The sequence below is a fragment of the Diadema setosum genome, chromosome 1 (genome assembly GCF_964275005.1).
Source record: "Diadema setosum chromosome 1, eeDiaSeto1, whole genome shotgun sequence".
NCBI classification, from domain to species: Eukaryota; Metazoa; Echinodermata; class Echinoidea; order Diadematoida; family Diadematidae; genus Diadema; species Diadema setosum.
This window is the reverse complement of record NC_092685.1, coordinates 43,332,418-43,353,052: the sequence shown is the minus strand read 5'-3', so window position 1 is coordinate 43,353,052 and position 20,635 is coordinate 43,332,418. Positions and strand designations below refer to the sequence as shown.

General features: G+C 40.4%; 1 protein-coding gene across 1 annotated transcript in view; it reads right to left on the bottom strand.

Moving 5' to 3' along the window:
* Window positions 1-7,904: 7,904 nt before the first annotated feature.
* LOC140238326 (uncharacterized) overlaps window positions 7,905-20,635 on the bottom strand; it is a 45,563-nt gene continuing 32,832 nt past the window's right edge. Inside the window, exons 2-3 of the mRNA XM_072318291.1 lie at window positions 14,812-15,074; window positions 7,905-7,962 (exon numbers count right to left, since the gene is read on the bottom strand). Coding sequence (XP_072174392.1) covers window positions 7,905-7,962; window positions 14,812-15,074 — 321 coding nt within the window. The remainder of the gene's footprint in view (window positions 7,963-14,811; window positions 15,075-20,635) is intronic.

The following is a 20,635-nucleotide window of genomic DNA, read 5'->3' as shown; positions in this document are numbered from 1 at the left end:
CCTGGCAACTCACAATTTCGACCAATCTTTTACATACACGTAGAAAGACCAAAAAAGTAAGGAGTGAAAAAAAAAATGACATATGAGTTCTGTCATCTTAAGTGCATCAATCATCCATTATCGCACATTTTTCTCACACTTACAAGTGGGCTCTGCCAGACTGCATCCCGCTGTCAAGGAAACCAGGTAGCTGTGGCATCAAGGGGTGGGACAGGCGGCGAGAGGTGGAGGAGGACAGAGAGAAGTGAGGCATCACTGTATCTCAAGCTGGGCACGGACCACAAACACAAAACTGTTGAAATCAGTTGAGGGCAACCCACACAACAAGAAAAACTATGGAGGGAAAATGTGTTTCACAAGAAACATCTCTAACTGATGAAAAGCCGTTTATCCTCCTAAGCTCTGAGATGACATCTGTATCCTACATCCTTGTTGGAGTACCGCTGAAAATACTCGTTACATTGCTTCTTGTCATAAAAACAAATGGCATAAAGAATGCCACAGACAAATGGATGTGCTCCTTGAGGCCTTCACCCTTGAACTCTGAACTGTCTATAAATTGTTCAGAATATGGCACTAAAAATGCTGTTACAGCGCATAAGAAAACGGAAGCTGCTTGCTTTTAGACCCGAGAAGTTGTGAGAGAAATGGAGCAGCTGGGAAAGGAGGAGCAAAGGCAGCAAGCCAGGGATCTCGCTAGGTGCTCGAGCGAGTTGACGGGTCCGTGGATTGGTTTTGACATCATCCAAGTAGATACACGGCCTGGGTAAATAAATAGGTGCGCGAGGTGCCTGCGAGGCATGCCTTGACATTGGGCTGTGTCCACACTCGCAGTAACACTCTCTGCATTCTCGTGATGCTATAGAAAAAATGCAGTCCTGTTGAGTTGGGAGTTAGTTACTGACAAGTTATGTGAGAAGCAACTCTTGAGTGATCAACTGAGAGGGGAAAAGGTACAACATGTAGGAAGGAATCATGTAAAACTGCCTGAATTCCCAGAGCCAAATGTCTACAAAATTCACATGCAGCAATATACACATATGAATTCTAGTGGGACAAGATCAATATGTTAAACAGCCATACCTCAGGCTTTCTTGGCAAAGTCAACGGCATCAGTCACAATTTTGGTGTAAGCCAGCCATTCATAGAGCTTCAATCCAGACGCTCATAGGTACACATTATTCTATGAGCTGAAACACAATTCAATCTTTCAATGGACATGAAGTAAACCACATTCAGATATTCAGAAGTCTCGCTTGGATAGAGTCAAATGCACATGTATGTTCAAGTCTTTCTGATACCGAAGTTACTGCAGAGTGTGAACTAACCCCTCATTCAAGCTTCTTTTCCCCTCCCCCCATCCTACGCAAGCGAGTGCTTTGGTGAAGAAGCCACATGCGTTCATCATCAGATGTTGCTAGGACATGTCAGGAGAAGTATTTACAGAGCTAGAACTTCACTGGCAAACACTCGAAAAAAGTCCTCAATATAGAGTTTGTGATTGAAGGGCATATTTTTGTCTTCTTCTTTTAGCACAAAGTTTGCATTTTCAATACAACTGCAGACAAAGATCTATCGGAGAGCAGCAGATATCTGCTCCCCCCCCCCCCCAGTTATTTTCTCTTTTAGTGAGGGAAGAATGTCTATGGTGGTTACAAGGTTTTGAAAGACAAGTATTCGTTGATGACTCTGGAAGGAAATGCGAAATTATGCCAATGCATTATATCTATCATCCTTAACGTTGGACAGGGGGAAAAAACCCTTTTGTCTGTCCAAATCATCTCTTGGTGTCTTAAGAAATGCCATCCCTAGAAGGGCACGATATGATTCTCCTCATAGATATTTCCTGCTGGTGAAAAGCAAATACTTTAAGTCTGACTTGTTTATCTGTCTCCCCAGACATCTGCGGTTGTCTTCCTGATCGTCTTCAGAATTGCAAAAGCAGAACCCATCTTATCCTTCCTTACCACCATTTTTGTGGGCAAACAAATCTTTCTTCCTCTTTCAGGTAGAGACACCACAAAGTAGGAAATTGACAATTGCAAACTCTGGAAACTCATTACCATATCCTCACGAGGATTAATACTCAGTTTTTCATTGAACAACAACTCTTGACAAAATGTACTAGGGGAAAAAAGTTCTTGAAATGTGATAAGACAGAGTGATGAAATTCTGTTCCACCATCTGGGTTCCCTTGATCATGCCTCACATGCAAAGAATGTGCTATGTATGGGGGAGGGGGCTTAAATCCTTGAAATGTTGCTATGGTTTGTTTTAGCATCATTACCTTTTCCTTTCTCTTCAACCAAAACAAGTTTTTTGCTTATTTAGGATGTATAAAAGATAAGGATTAAGGTAAACTCTTCCGTCACAAATTGAAAGTCATTGGATAACAGCCAGAAATGTGCTCTTTCCACAGATTGGCATCACTTCATTACAGGCTGAGAAATTATGCCCTTTTGGCACTCACATGACAAAGCCCTGGGATGATGCTTGATTCTATTGATGCCATGATTCTACTGTTTCTGTAATTGATGGGCAGCAGGATTTGACCAAATATGGCAGTGTATGGCTAGTTAAGAAAATCCTTTCTCTCTCCTACAGTATGAAATATAGACCCCTTTGGAAAGATCCTCCCAGAAACACAAAAATAATTTGAACTTCAACGTGGACCTCTCATCAAACTAATTGAATAACCATGGCTGCATTACCCCCAAAGACCATATGTGATGTGTCTTATCACTTATAAGTGACCATTCAGCATTCTCTGGTTTTGACATTCCACTGCTGGGTAAGACTTTTGCCTTGATCTCAAAAGAAGTACCAGACTCAGATGTATGCATTCAAAAGAAATTTGAAGCACTGGTAATCTTTACCAGAAATGAGGCTTTATATTACTGCTGCTTAAAATAGTTTATCTCACTGAATATCATGACGCATGATTCATTCCTGTAACTCAGAATTCTGCCAATATTCAAGTTAAAAATGTTTGAATATGATATTCCATGCAGATCTAAATCTACTGCATTATCAATCATTCAGAGCAGATATTCAGAAAGTTTCTCTCTCTATCTCTAGATAGAAATAAAGAATATCTATTAAAAAAAAAACCCCACAAACTTTGTCATAGCTGCCCTGCAAATGTAATCGAGGCCAAGGAAAAAGTTAAGTATTTCTTCAACTGGTGGACAAAGAGGGGCTATTTTGGTTTAGCGGATAAAAAATTGCTAGTAGATTTGTCACGCAGGCACGGATGAAGTCACTGACTCCAAGCCACAGCCTGGCAAAGCTATCAGTGGATGTTGCTCCATAAGAGAGAAATAGAGATGGAGAAAAGATAATATGAGAGGAGAGGGTGTTGAGACGATCCCCGTCTTCCCCCTTCCACTCCGTCTCCCACAATGCATCGGGACAAGTCCCTGTCGATAACCACATCCAAGGAAAGGCAGATGTCGAGCATTTATTCCAATCAAGGGAGATATTGCAGGGATGATTTCTCACTTATGACAATGCTTAACCACTAACCTTGAATTTCCAAAGTTGAGGTCTATGACAGCATCATTACCACAGACTCCATTTCATTAAGTTAATAACAGGAAGTCTGCCCCTGCATTAAATGAATTTCATAGATTCTTTCCCCCTCCAAACCACATCCCACACCATAGACACAGACAGACAGACAGAAAGAGAGACAAAAACACACACACACACACACACAAACATATACAACTCATTTCAGACTCTGCCTTTCTTGTTATTTGAAAAGTTTTTCTAAAGTATTTTTGTGTGTGTTTTTTGACGCTGTCATGCCAGTATAGACAAGTTAGGTATTGGTAGTTTACTTTGACTTAGTTGAGCTTGGTTTAGCTCTGTTTATGCCAGCTTGGCTTATTTTAGGTGAGTTTACTTCAGTTTGCATGAGTAATGACAACTCTAGTTTACTTCTGCAGTTTGTAGCCTGCAATGATTATATGTCATGTCACTATTACCCTTTCCTAACTTCCAAGTAAGAATGAGTTTCAGTAAAATATGATACAATAAATGGCAGCAAAATCCTCTTCTCCCAAATGAGCACCCATGCATTGTGATATTGGACAAATCACAACCTCATTCATATTGAAAAAAGAAAGTTATTCACTTTAACAAAAATGCCATGTAAAGGAGTCACCTCTCTGCCTGAACTGAAAAAAGTAGCAACTTCCAGTGCTTAACAGCACATTGGGCAAGCATTTGTCTTAATTCCTTCCCTAATAAAAACAGTCCAACAAAGGAACAAGCATCTTTAATAGAAATTCTCTGTCTGTGACAATGAAACACAAGTGGTTCTGCACTGGACTTCTGTCTGAACAACTCATTCTGGTATTTGCAAAGCTCATAATTCAACCTTTTATTGACAAACTCCAGCAATAGCATTGTCAAACACACATATGCAAGCTCAAAGCATACCTTCTGTCTACATTCTTTGACTTGAACAAAAGTGTCACAAAAATAATTTTACAGCCTCAAGTAACTTTTAGGAGAGAAAATGTGATCCCAATCAAGGAGTTAAGCACATGCTGCTCGCTTTCGCTAAATAGATTGCATTCCACAAGTCCTGATTACCGATACTGATGCCGGCTTAAGATTCCCATATTTTGTCTCCTCTGCCGCGATTAATGCAGCATATTTAGTTTAATATCATACATCAAAAATATGGGGACTCCGCTTGTACGTGACATCGGATCATGGCGAATTATCGGAATTAAAGTGAAACATCCTCTGGCTACTAAGTCATACGCTGATAACGTTAATGACACTTGTCACGTTGCCAGAGGGATCTTGCGCTTAACTGTGATATGCTCGGAAACCAGCGAGGGTGATTTCTCAAACTTGCATGATGATTCTGATCAGTGATTCCAGTATTTGAGATAGCCTTTTAGATTGCCACAGTAGCAATGAGTCAGGGAGGCCTGACGTATTACTGACACCCCCAAATTTTGGCTTCAACCACAGGATTACGCAAATCACATCATACTCGGCACAACCACAAATTTAGAGTTCTGATGAAAAAAATTAATTTTTTTTCCACACTGTTATGTCTGCTAAAATAAACTCTTGATCATGCAAGTTTAACCTCTCATTCAACTTTATCTCATTTTCAGGCAGAATATAAAATCGAACAGTTGGGATTGAAGAACCAGTATTATATGTTTATGCAGCCAGTGTTTAACAGTTGAAATTATGTGTGAGACAACTCTTAATTCTTGACTGAACAAAACTATCATGTTCTGCATGAAATGGATGGACTGATTAAAAAGCAATGCTTGGATACAAGCATTTTTTGCTATTTTTTTTTTTGTCTGGTGTCCCTTTCCTACAGTGCTTTTGTATTTGTTTGATGGCCAGTCAGAAAACCACATGCAGCTTGGTTGACTTTCAGACGATGTCACTAAAATGATACAGATTATGGATGAACACCTAAAATTCAGTGAAGCCAAGAGCTGAAAACAACTTCTGACCACAATATTGGCTAAATGTGACTTGAGAGTTGTGTTTTGGAAAAGCTTGCTTTCAGACTTACCGGTACAAGAAATAACTCTTAATTAGCACGAAACATACTCAAAATATCGACACATCAAGTTCTTTTGATAAAATCTGAAAGGGTTCCAAGCTAATAGGAATCAAGCATCAAAAGACTTGAATCTGACTGGTCATTTATGCTCTGGTGCACTTTTTCCTTTCTTTCTGTAAAAGAAAATACATTGACAGATGTGAAATCGAAGGTTCAACAATATCTGGTATCAAGATACATGTGCTCTTAGTCATTCAGCAAACAGAGAAAGAAAAAGAAAAAAAGAAAAAAAGAAAGCAAGAAATAATGAGGACAGAGAGATAGATAGATATAGATGGAGAGAAGATGAATCTCATAATTTCTGACTCAATGCATATATGATTTGATGGACACATAAATCACCACAGCATTCGCATGTCCTCAGACAATACCCATCAGATATTTGCCCAACATTTTCAACACTTTTGATGTCCCAGTCTTGCGGTGTAGCCTTACTAATCCCGGGACGTTTTTTCCGTTCATCAAAAGTCAGATTAACCCTACCGATGATGATGGGGTCCTCTCGAGGGGCCCAATGCCATTGAGGGAGAGGATGGATATTTGAGCCACCGCAGCGCTAATTCATTGGGTACGATTCCAGTGCAGTGAATGACTGCATTGCACAATGTGCACCGGTATCAGGTGTCGGATGGAATGCGAGTAAAACTCACTGCTTGAAGATGATTTGTGTTCCGCGAACTCGAGACGAACTCGTACTGGAGACGTACCTTTTCCTGGCATTTTTTTTTTTTTTGTTCTCTTTCTGTCGTTTCCTCGTATTTCGTTTCCATGAATAGTTCCCGCAATTTCGACATGGGCATGCATCTTTTTGTCTGCACTTCTGGGAAAATATTAGCAGCATTACAACAGTTGGTATTTTGCAGTTGCTTATTTTTCCCTTTCTATCACCTTCACATATCACCTGTCGACAAGATGTCATATGTTTAATAGTGACATAAATGCAAAGAGACAATCTTTTCTTTTTAATTTCATCTCAGCAAAAGGAAATTGTGTAAAAAGTCATGTGTAGGTCTATGTGAGTCCATGGTATCATTACTTCATCTAATTTGCATAAATACATGTATAGGAAACTTTAAAAAGTGCATGATTTTCACATTTTTGGGGGGTGTGATTTGATGAAACCCCTACAATTCTTTTGGTTTAATTTGCATGGAGTATGTAATTGCACTTTAAACTACAAAAAAAAAAGAAGAAGAAAAGATACGCTCTGGATACAAATACGAGAGCAGGAACTTTAAACAATGCATAGCTGTATTGCTGATTGTGAAGTAACAAGCTTTCTCTCCATCAGCCTAGATACAAGTTAGCTGTAACATATTCTTGATTCAGTGACCTCTTGCAGCCATTAACACTCATATTGTTGACAAGATGCCTTTATCAAAGAATATTTATTGACATTCATTTCTGCTGCTAACAGACAGGGGCTGCAGTCGTTTGGGAGGGAGAATTATAGCCAATCCAGAACTGACTTTGCAGAGGCGCTTCCCCGCCTAATGAGAGTCGACGAAAAAAAAAATCAACCTGCGACTTTGATTGATTAGGGGAGGAACATTTGGTGATGGGAAGGCTACCAGCATATGGAGGAAAAATGGGATGAGAGAAGTAGAGATCCAGAGATGACATGACAACAAGAAATAAAAGATAGCAAGAGAGAAAATACAAGTTAAATATACTGGAAAAGAGAGAGGATAACACATGCAAAGAGATCAAGAGAGAACTGGTGAAATATATGATCCAAGGGGACTTGGAATCTGGGCAACAAATGGGGGGGGGGGGGGGGAGAAGGAGAGATGAACGAGAGAGAGAGAGAGAGAGGAATTAGAGAGGAGGAGCATACATAGTCATGTAAATCAAGGAAGACAGTGAGGGTAAATCAAGGTAGTCAATGGGAGGTAAAAACAAATCTGAAACAATTACAATTTAAACAGCAATTGTACTGCTGTAAACGTTTAATGAAATATGTTCATATTCATAGGGGACTGCACCTGCAAGTGCCATTCATATAAAAGAAGTTTACACGTGTCACAAAAAAAGCAAAATCATAATTTTGACAGTCGATCCTCCTACAAAGACTGTATACTAAATGTTTCAAGGGAATCCCTCAAAGGGCTACACAATAACTTGCATAAGCAAATGACAGAGAACACAACAGCTTCTACAACATCGATGCTGGTCCAGAGTTTGGGATGAAGGCCCAGGGATGATTACTTCGTGAGATATTGCATTTGTTTTGTCCAAGGAGATACCTAAATTGATTTTTTGTTGTTGTTGTTGCCTATTTCAAGGCAATAATCTACACCAAGATTACTTCATTGGCATGGACGGCCAGGGAGTGGGAAGGGGGCAAAGACCTGGCATCAGGAGATCAAGTAAGACGTAGCAGTCACTGATGCTTGCTAGCTGTACCAGGCACTAGCAACAGGATATGTGTGGAGAAGGGATGACTTGAGGGTTGGCAAGGAGGTAAAGTGAGTATGATCCAAGATTGGGGGGGGGGGGGGAGATGGGGGAGGGGAGGAGGAAGGGGTGGAGGAAGGGGGAAGAGGAAGGGGAGGAATTATTGAAAAGAAGAGATAAGGGTTATCACAAAGGAAGAAGAGGGAAAGGATGAAGAGTAAGAAAATTGGAAGATAACAAGGAGGAAAAGTGACAGAAGGTGAGAAACATACACAGGAAGAAGAAGGTTATGAATTAAAAGATAGAACCTTGGGAAGAGGAGAAGTTGATGGAGAGAGAAGATGAAGAAGGAGCGAAGTTTGAATATGTTAAGGAAATGCACAAGTGACAGCATAATAACTGCAGTGGGGTAGTTTGAATGAAGACACACGCAAACTTTATGCACAGTGGGTAATGGGGCGAAGAAATATAGGTGACAACTACGTGATTCAACCTGTGACCAAGCCACCACGGTCCCGACTGCCGACATGCATACCAAATCATCATCGAAGGCATCAGAGTTTGCAGTGTTTAATGAAGACAGCCACACAAGGCAGGGATAGCGTCAGGGATTCATCAGAAGATGCTGGTCTGGCGGCGCTTGGCAGTTAAATAATGACCACTCACAGATGGAGAACAAACAACACATCACTATGTTTGTAATGAGAAGATCGACAAGAACAAACATTTCCTTGCTCCAAGAACTAATTACAAAATTCTGGCAGTATGCACCTAATATCTTTTTTTTTTTCGGTGAGTTGGTGGAAAGAAATCAAATGAACTGGAGACAGACATTTCCCTGAGGAGAACATCAACGCCATTGATTAACGGGTGCATGTCGGCATGGTGACAAACGTGAGAGGATGGGATGGGTAGGGGTAGGGGAAGGACCGGTGGGGACAGAGAGACAGAAGGAGATGCGGGAGTCTCTTATCAAAGTGATGACATAAAAAGAAAGAGCAAGAAATGAAGAATGCAGGACTGAAAGAAAAGAAAATGAGTGAGCGAGAGACTGAGAGAGATATATACACACAGAGAGAGGAAAACGACATTGTGACAATCATGCTCAGCGACAGTCTGGCATGGAGACGGAGGGAAATTCCGAGTGATAATGCAATACCATGACGACGGAGGGACATCCTCCTCCCATTCATGAATCCGGGCAGGGACTCCCAGCCCCATGTTGACCCAATTTCACTTGATTGAATTCTGCGCGGCTCGTAAGCAAAGTGAATCGAGATGACGTCGGTTGCAAAAGCAGAGGGGTGCCAACTCCGGTGCCTAGATACACACGCAGCGCCTTTCCACTTCTCAATCATCGATATAGTGCCTACTCGATGCACGTTTTTGATCTATCTGTGCACCACATATTCCACTCTGTGGCATAATTGGTTGAAGTGCACAAAGTGCACAAAGCATTAATGACATACTCTACTTCGGATATATTGAAAAAAAAATGAGGTCGAAAATAACACTGGAAACATACTTATCTCAGTATGTTGCCTTATACTAAAATGTCCAGCTAATCCTATGTAATAGTGCATTCTGCTATGCTGTGCTTGTGCGATGATGTGCAGTTTCAGACAGGGTCTCTAAAAACAGTGCCTGACCTTTGGCATGGTCATCCAGGATAGAGAAACTAAATGAGCGAAGCAACACACTGTTCCCTTGATGAATGCGCATGTTCTGTAATGAATACTTGATGAGAGGGAGGTAGGAATGGCAAGACAGGATAAGAGCGAAAAAGAAACTTTATTTGCTTCAGAAGGGGAAACAAGCATGTTTTTTTTTTTTTTTTTTGGAGGGGGGGGGGGGGGAGGGAGGAGAGGTGTCGAGGATATGCAGTAATTTTGCACCAAGGGCTAATCAGGAGTGGGCCGGTCGTTATCTGATCAACGGGCACAAGACTTCGATAACCGATGTGAGCTGCCCTACAGAGGGGCACGACGAGGAAACCGAGATTCTACCACCTGCCGCCGATCCGCTGATCCTGCATCCATTTCCGATTCAGTTCAAACACAAAGGGAGAAGACACGGTGGCACTGCCGGCAGAAGAATCAATTGACTGTCGCTCCTCTCGGGCACAGCATTTGACTTTCACCAGTTCAAAATAGCATATCTTGAATAAATTCTTCCAAAGTTTGCATAAAACTTCCAACTTTTGCTGCTCCTAATCACAAAGTTTTCGAATACACACATGCACTAGCACTTTGAGATTAACATCTGAGGTACCGTAACTATTGCAATGCTACTACTTGAAGCAAGCACATTTGACGATCCGATTTTCATGTTACGACAAAGCGCTACAAAATAGTATACACAACAACTGAGGTTCTCTGGCTTCCTAAATTTGTTCCATCACAATCATATTTCTATCTGAAATTTCAACTGGGGTAAAAGAGATTGTCTATCAACACTTTAAAGAACCTCGTAAGTAGATATTACAGCCATTTCACAGCACACGGACATAAAACTTAACCCATTAACCCGTTGAGGATGGTTTAATTTTGCTACAACACGCATTTCCCATAGACACCTGCCCGAGTATACTCGGGACTCGTCCTCAACGGGTTAAGAATGAGCTGATTATGTTATAACATGCATTTCCCACAGACACTTGCCTGAGATTACTTGGGACTAGTTTTCAATTGGTTACGCCTCTTTCACTTCTTAACAACAACACATTCAATACCAAGGCACGAACACAAAGAATCACGGCAAAACTACGACTTTTTTACAACCTTTTCAGTCTCAACCTACAGCAAAACTGTGTGCCTTTTCAACACGTAAGTACCACGGTTAGTGCTGGTAGTGTTAATACATCATCTACTAAGTTTATGCGGCAATATCCAGATTCTGTAGGTAACATGAGAGAGTGAAAGTGGTTCTTTTTCTTCAAAATGTTTAGTACTGCTTTTTAATCCCTTTAAGATGTTCACCAATTTGGCAAAAAACCTTCAAGGCCCGTGAATTGTCACGCCTGAATCTCATTCACACCTCAACGGCAACGCAAACAGGGTTCCCTTCTCACTAGGATCGTTAAGGGTGACGACCGACTCTCTATGTCAACGCCCGCCATTTTCGTGCATGCCTCTCTGCATCTCCCCCCTTCTCAGAACGTACCGCCGCAAAACAAACGAGACGTGAATTACGAAGGCAGCACTGATCCAGAGAATCTCGGCAGACATTGATTTTGCCTTGCAAGCAGAGGATGCGCGGCCTGTAATGTTACCCTGGCATGGGTGCGGAAACTTTTTTCATTAAAAGCTGGCTCAGATGAGCCGAAAACTAGCTGAGAAAGAGAGAGTGAGTGAGAAACCTTATTGGGCTGACTGACCATGTGGCCAAAACTTGATGCTGGCAAGCAGTATTGATTTCTTCATCTAAAAAAACAACAACATTGATCTTTGGATTTCTCTAGCACTGTCCACCCAGCTCTTACATCCACTGTTTGGAACAATGCCTTGATAAATTTACCAATTATCAAACCCTGATTTCCTTGACGAACAAATCACATGGACTTTAAAGGCATGCACATACATACTAAAAACAAGTGCTGAAGATCAGTCATATTCCATGGATTCCAAAGATGACAACATTCAAAGGAAAACAAAGTGCTAGAGAATGGGGTGAAAAAAGGACCCAATCAGAAATCATTCTGCAATAGCTCAAAAGTTTGAAGTACTGTTGTACAGTTGAAAAGCACAACCATAGTGGTTATTGCTGTGTGATGTAATCATGTGTGTTTGCATAGCAGTTCTAGGCATAGCATTTATAATAATTCTAACCTTTTCAAACGAGTGTATTTCCAAGATACAGAAATAGCTTGTGCTACTATGTGAAACTAAATATCATGCCAACTCTGACATTTAACAGCAAATCCAAAGAAAATGGATACACTCTCATTCCTGTATCCCATGACTTTCGAAAATAACTTTCCAGCCATTACGCCCTCTCCAGACTGACGTTTATAAACATCTGCGTTAAAAGATAGTAGCCCCCCAGGGGTTTTGGAAAAATATGGATTCTTATCAAGTAAAAATGATAACTGATTAAAAGCAAAGTGAATGAGCACAATCATTGTGATGAGGTCACATACAGATGAATAATGCTATGTTTTTGTGTCTTTTTTGCTCCTGGGGTAACTTTGAAACGCCCAGGGAAATAAAAAAATACGGTTCTCTTTCTTCTTAAAAAGAGATATAAAGATGCACTTTTTGCTTTTGCTTAACTTACAGATGCACTTTGGGCTTTTGCTTAACTTAAAGAAGCCCTTTTGTCTCATGTTTGTCATGTCCTACTGTATTGAAAGATGACAGTTATGAAAGAAGGTAATGGAAATACGGATATGTGAAAGATGTGTTTTGCCATTATGGGCTAGAGCATTCAACGGAGTATTTTGAAAAGGATTTTTCTCAACCTCAAGCTAGTTCTGCAATGGGGAAAAAATGGATGTGTGGGAAATATTGACACGAAAAATGCTATGGTTCAAAAAGTATGGGCAAAACATATATCTCATTGATGATTTGATTCTTCTCTAATGCATGTCAGAGAGATTGATCTGCATCATAGCCCCTAGCCTGAGTGTACCACAGAATAGACCTTAATGAGTTATGAAATCTATCCACCCCTCTGGGTGTGTAGTCATCTGTAATTCATTCCACTTTCAGAGTTCCAAAAGACGCAGACACACTCTCTTCCAAACCACATCTCTTGCTGAGAGAGGCCTGTACTTTTCTTGGGCTCCCAAAACTAGGTTGAAAATGAAACCCAGACACCCAGGTGCTCCACTTCTTGGTGATTCAACACAGGGACATATAGAACATATACAGCCTGGGCTTGCCCTGTGAAGTTAATGGACTTTCATACAATTTTTTTCTTTCTCCTTTCTTTTTTTTCCCCTTCACCTGAAGAGTCTGAAAGAAATCTCTACAAAACACTTCTGAATTAAATACATCAAACTAAATGAAACCACCTCGATTAATCATGATCTGAATTCCATTCCCGAGGGCATGGGGCAATTAGCGAGCAGATTTTGACTGGGTTCACCAGTAACCTGATGCTCAACCTACGATTATGACTGGTGATGATTAAGTCCCGCTTTACCACAAATTGCTTGTGTTCTTTTTTTTTTCGCTGCGTACAAAGGTTAAGTGAGTAATTTCTGAAGCATTGAAATGGTACAAAAGATACAAAATTTCCCTGTAATCATCACATCAACTTTTGTGAAGTCAGATGCGGTTTGACACTGAAGAGCATGCAGCATTTGTGACCTTGCCGCGACCCGCCCGTGTACTCGGCTCATAAACGATCTATGGAGGGTTTAATGCGTTTTTACACAGCTCATTAATTCGCGTGTGATAGAGCCCCTTCAAATGCAACGTTCAAGAAGAGGAGAAAGAAACAAACACACTGCAGGAATGAAAAAGTCCTCTTACAGTACAGCTCATGATATGTCATTGGACTGGGGCGGGGTTCGAGAAAGAGCTGCAAAGTGTGATGTGTATGAAGAGTGTAAGGCAAATGATGACAAAAAACTAAATAAAACAAACAAGACCTATCCTGGGGATGCTTGCTGTATTTCAAGATTTGCCACGGGATGAATTTCATACCAAAAATATTCATCTGTTAGTAGGTTTAGTCATGTAACCTCTACCAGGAACCGCAAGCTTTACAATGAGACTATTTAGCAACAGTCTGTCATGGAGAGAGACCAGGTATCTAACACTAACAGAATGACATAGGAATTACGAAGCATCAAACTCAACTGACAAAGCATGTTATGCTGCCTCATCATCTATAATTACTTCTCCATTTAAAATAAAAAAATGGGCATCCTTTCTACAGAAATGGTCAGTGCTGCGCTATCAGCTCATCAAATGCGGTTGATATATTCCATGGGGACCAAATCTGCCACTTTACATAGACCTGCAACATAACCTGCTTCCTAGAATTGGTCCTTCTTGAGCTGTTCTCTTTGACGAATTAAGCTACATTGCACACAAACATCAGAAATGGTTCATGAATATGACTATTCTCATCACCACCACCATGTTGTTTTCTCACATTCCATCCATCATTTGACCCGTCACCACCGTACACGCAATACAGTCACAGAAACTAACTCTTTCAATACTGTGGCAAACAAGTTTACATAGAATGTCAGTAGGATTTTAAGATAAAGGCCCTCAGAGGATTAAAGCCAAGAAACTAAAAATACCAAAACCAAAAACAAAAGAGAGTAGAATAACTGAAAAAAAACATATCACACTTGATCAAGAACTACAATTTTGATATCGGGACAACATCCTGTCCAAATTTCGGAATCACAAAAGTCCCTAAGTTTGAAATTTTTGGATTTAATGAAGCATGCCTCAATGTGCTTTTATTTGACCTATTCTGTTGTTAAAAGTCCAGTCTTCAGCAAGCTTAACTGCATTTGAACTTCAAGCTGTTTTCTCAAAACCGGTGGCCAGTTTTCTCTTTCTCTCTAGAAATAGAGTGGGACAACTGATAGATCTTGGGACATTTAGAAGTCTAAGAAATGAAGAGTATCAAAGATGATGTTTGGTAACTTTACCTGGTTTCTGTAGAGACAGGTGACATATCACATAATCTCATATAATCTCACTAGGATCATATTCAGTCAATATCTCATGTTTCACATCAATGCATTCACAGCCAATTCTTTTGAACACCCAAGGCTAGGAGAGTCCATACTTGCAAAAGATACTTGCAAAAAAAACACAGTACCATGCACTCACCTTGCAAAGAACGACGCTGCTGCCGACGATCCCGTGACAGGGGCCGAGATGGTATTGGCCGGCGCCGACGACCGCATGCCCAGGGTGGCCGCTGTGCCCGTGGTGGCCGCTGGGCCCACGGGTGGGCCGATCCCTGACGAGGTGGGCACGGACGACACCTGAAGTCGGTCCTGGGGTATGTAGGTCAGGCTCTGGGGGATGGTTGTTCGCCCCATGCTCATGCTGGACATACCCCCACTGCCACTGACTCCACCAAAGTTTCCCTGAAAGAACAAAGTTGAAGAGACTCCTTGACACTCTGAGATTGATGCTCTCTTTTGATTTTACCCTCAATAGTGTCTCTCCGGTGAAATTGCATCACTAAAAATACCGAAATTCCCCTATACTCTTGGCCAATGAGCACACACTAGAGCTCAACTTTATTTGTTATACACCACAAAATCTATGAAAAAGGTGTCAAGTTCATGTTAATTATGTTTGTGCAGTGAAAATATTTGATTGCTCAGTTCCAATTATTAACCATGTCAATCAAAGTACAATAGAGATTTATGACCCCCCCCCCAAAAAAAAAAAAAAAAAAAAAAAAAAAAAAAAAAAAAAAACCCAAACAGAATAGCAGGATGCTTCTTTTTCATGACTCAGCTTGCATACGACAATGTGGGAACAAAATATTACGTGGACAGTGTGACGTTTGTTTACATTCTATAGAGAGCTGCGAGAAATGTTCAAGATTGGAGAGTATACAAATGATATGTGAAATCTATATCCATATTATGACTATTGGAAATAGCTTGTGCAGTGTACGGAGTTGTAACTATTTGTAAGATTGATACTAATTGAATCATGTGCTAAATATTCATTGAGCAACTGTGTTGTCATCTACAATTTTGTGTTACACTTGTGTTGATTATTGTATGGTTGTATATGTTCTGTTCATGCTGGTTATGTAACAGCGCCATGAGCGTCATTTTTGATGGACTTCAGCACTTTAGAAGAGGCCGCTATTATTATTACCGGTATTAATATCATAGATAATCTTACAGCACACATTTAAAAGACTGAAACTTCTCATCTGTTTTGTACGACTTTATTCAAGCTTTCAAGGATGTGTTGCATTAACAACATTTTGCAAGAAATTGATTGCTGCGTACAACGTTTCTCCTAATGTTTGAGCTACATGTAGGTTTCTGGGTTAAAGTTGCAGGATATGTGCAGGATGTTGTGCAGTGATACTGGGAACAATATATGAAGATCCAGAACAGTTTATATCATGTCAGATCTTCGATTGGGTCATGGCTAGGTGATAGGCGGTGCTCTTGATCGCTAGGACAGGCAATATTAATTAACTGCACCGACCCAATTAGATCGGGTAGGCCCTGCTTGGTAGCGAGAAAACAATGGCCGACGATCATCCCTTACGCAGGAGTAGTCATGGCAGGGAAACCACACAACAAGGTGGTTCATCGCCTGGCTAGGCCCATCAGTTCCGCTTCCAAATTCCGCCTGTAATAACAAAGCACTGTGTGAACACATCGTGACGTGCAACAAGTAGAGGGCCTCCTTCACATAACTACCAACCAGCAGTCAGTCAAGCTAGAATTATTTAAACTGGGCCAGAGAGGGAAGGAAGAAAGAGAGAGGAAAAAAAAAAGAGAGAAGAAGTGGGGAATAGACTACAGCAGCCTTCAAGAAAATAAGGCATTGCTTTACAAAATCTTGGATTTCTTTCCCACTACACTTTATTACACTTCAGCAATAGCTATGATGCTTTCGGAGGGGGGGGGGGAGGGAGGGAGGGATAAGGGTGGGAGTGGGTCGGATTGGGTGTGGTGGGGACACAGATCCCTCATCCCATCCATATTGGCCCTTGTTAAGAATCTGCAGTCACTTGATCACAAAAATCTGTTCTTTGATGAGTAGAATCATTTTGCTCTCAAATAAGCCCCCCCCCCACCCCCACATACAAAAAGGTTTTCTGATTATTTTCCTTTCCACAATGTTCAAATTTTGCCATTAAACTTTATTAACAGTATGACAAAAAGTCAAAGACAGATATTGTGGCATTCTAACATGTGTGAAAGTTCTAATTGTTGAATTTCTATTTCATGCTGGCTGGAGATTCCTAGAGAATGGCAATTTCAAATCCACCTGATTTGTTGGGGGAGGGGGAGGCAGTAAATATTCAGTACTTGCACACTCGCAGGGACATACATTTTCCTCTCCAAAATCACAAGTGTAGACATGTTCACAACATCTGCAGCAGAAATTGGTCATTATATATATTTCTCAAACTTTTGCCATGCCCGTGCAGTGAAGACAAGTATTCTTGCTGTTTTTTGTTGTGTTTAATTTCTCTTTGGTACCTTTTCCCAAATAGTTCAATACGGAGTTGTTGAACTCTGCAAGGTTCGACTGTAATTCGGTCAAGGCCTCGCCTCCTGACAAACTGGAAACAATCAGAGAGCAAATTGGGTCCCTTCAAACATGAAACTGTTGTACCCCGTGGGGCGGTATCTCTTTGAACAAGCCATTGAAGATAATCGCTTGTTTCGAGCCCTTGCTCACTCCCTCTTCGCGCAACGGTTGAGATCACTTTGCTATTGTGAGCCCAAAAAAGAATAGAAATTGAAAACTGAAACAAATCTCCACTCCCTGACCATACAGGGGATCCAATGGCGCCCACCAGCAACTCAGTATTCAGTAAAGTCAGTTTGACAAATAAATGGCAGTTGAGGCAAAATCATAGCAAGTGGGATTGGCAATATTTGACATAATTGAACTCAAACACACATAATCGAGTACTGTTCAAATTGCTGATGTCGGCAAGTCCAATACTTGTTGTTTTCCCCACATGAATTCATTGATAGTATATTGACGTATGGCGCCGTATTGCCACAAGTTCCCTTTTCTGTACATTTAAACATGCATGAGAACTTGAAATGCAGCCAACATTACTCTGTTGTTAAACATGGCCTTCATGCTTTCCTTTATTCTCGCATGCTCATGTGTACCAGAATTCCAAAGTTTAAGAACTAGTGAAGACCATAGAACAAAACCACAAAATGCATGATAAAAACAAATATGCAAAGGTCACATATATCGCAATGTCTTTAGACTCACATCAGCTTAAAGAGTGAACAGTATCATCAACTTGGTTGCTTAGACACAAAAACTACCATAATGACAAACAGAAAAAAGAACACCAAGATTTATATTCATTGTACAGTAGGGGCCTATATGAATGTGCATGTGTGTATTGGGTTTTTTTTTTTGGGGGGGGGGGGCAGGAGGGGGAAGTGGGAAAAACTAGGTGTAGTTGCAGTGACCTTACAGCACTAATTGTATTTGTAAGTAAAATTGTGCAATTGTTCATTGCTAATACATATGTTTTGAATGAAATAATCTTACCCACAAACTTAGCAGTGCTTCATGGGGTATTTGATGTAAAATGTTTTAGGCTGCGTATGACGGATATATGCTCCATCCTGTTGATGCTTTTATTTCAGGATAAGGTTTCCATTACAGCAGATATTTTGTTCAGTGGCGTCTTCCTCATGTCACAAAACTATATACATGCCTTGATTGGGTTTGTTTTTGTTGTTGTTGTTGTTGTTTTTTTTTTTTGCTGGTGAACTGAGAGGGCAGTTTGTTTCACCTTAAACTCATATGTTACTTGAACATGTCTACTTTTGCTGGAATAGAAGAACTACAGACAGGCTTGCAAGATAATCCATTTTCATTTCATTTCATTTCGACATTTTTTTTTTGTCTTTGTGACACACTATATATAGGCAATGAATCATCAGCCAGGCAAAAAGAGGCATTCATCAAAAAAATGAAAAAATATTGATCCTCTGAAATGGCCAGTCACACCTCGGATGGATCCTCTCAATGCTTGTACAGCACAACCAAGCCGTTGTGAGACCGCTTTGATTTTTTGCGGCAAAGTTACGAAGCATGGCAGATGAACAGTCCCAGCCACAATAGACACCAAACTGTTTTGATGTTCCGTTGATGGCACACAGACAGAACGACAGATCGTATCTCCTCTCCTCTTTTTTTGCCCCATCTTTTTCTATTCAGTAAAAAGAAATGAACATTTCAAAGTTCAAAATTTATTGCTGTGCAAATATCTGCCATCTCAATTTTGATATATGGAACAAATTCTCACATTAAGTTATGTATGATTCAGTCCCTCTAAAATGTCACTATTTTTACAGATTGCAAAACTCTAGTGTTATCATCAGTTATCATCAAACTCATAACACAAATACAGATGTTCTTGGCAATGATTTGAATGTCATCCACTTAACCTTTGATGTTTTGCACAGCTTACTTTATGCAGTTTGTGTTCAAAGATCCTGTGTATATTCTTTATGAAGCTGAGATACATATCTGTGCAAGCACTCATATACACTGCACCCACGCTAACATGATTCAGGATTTAATGTAAATTGAACAAGAGGCAATAAGCCTCTGATGTAATACACTTTTTTGACGACCAAAACATGGAAACAAAAGTAATATGGCAGCGCAAAGACATGTATGGCCAAGCTAGCTGGTCATCTCCCTGCTTCCTCTCTCCACGGTAACCAGAGATGACTCCTCTGCTCCGCCTAGCAACCCGCATCACTGTACCCCACAGTCACAGATGCCAGCCTGGAAATTAATTGCATGAGCAATTAATTGCAAGCATCAGGCATCATACTCTGCACACACTTCATGCAACTGATGGGGAACCTTTGACCAGATGTGTTCGACTTGTACATAAGTGTTGTCATGGCAACCACAGCTAGGTCTAATAGAATTAGTGTGACAAGCACATTCGTCCTTCGAGCCAAGGAAAGGGGATGTTGATGGGACAACATTCCGACTAACATTCTTACTTCTTTGAATTTGCACACATGTATACCAACAACCAGCAATGTTTCCTTTTCAGTGCTTTTCTTTGAATGTTTCAGCCGTGCATATTGCAATCAACATGCACCCATGTATAAAGTTAGATCGAGATACAAATTGTAACCATCTAAAAAGTGTAGGATACACAGAAAGAGTTGCTGGGACCATCTTTGGAAAATCCTGCAAAATTGAGGACTAAACTGAAATATTTTTATTTGTATTTGTTATGAAGGAAATTTGGTGAGCTATTATTAACCCAACAGTCTCTGGGATATAGTTAAAGGGATGGTACAGTCTCAATTGAGATGGGGCTTCAGGTTTCCAACATATTTTATGATGATTTTTTGAGACAATGAGAAACCTCTTGTAAAATATGAAAGAGCATACAATTCTATAATTCTAAGAGGAATTCACAGTTTATTACTGAAAATTGGTTTTGAAATCGCCGAGGTCTCCAAAACAAAGCAATCCTAATAAAAGGTGGGACCCAACTTTTCTTAGGATGGCTCTGTTTCACTTTATTTTTGGATATCTCAACCATTTCAATACCGATTTTTATCAAACAAACTTTGAATACCTCTTAGAATCACATGCTCTTTAACAGTTCATATAGTGGTTTTTAAGTATCTCGCAAAAAGTTAAAAGCTGAATCCTCACCTCAACCAATACTATACCATCTCTTTAATGCCAAATCTTAGAGATACAAGACATCTCAGCTTCAAACATGCAATAGGTTTTGGGTAGAGAGACATAAGTTACGTTCAGACGACAAGCCTTAACCTCGAGGTTAGAGCTTGTAGTTAGGGACCGTGAAGTAGTTAGCTAACCTCGAGGTTAGCTCGATGTTAAGAGCCAAGAGAAATCTTATGGTTAGTGCTCTAACCACGAGCCGGGGGGGGGGTTCCCACTCATAGTTAAGCACCGT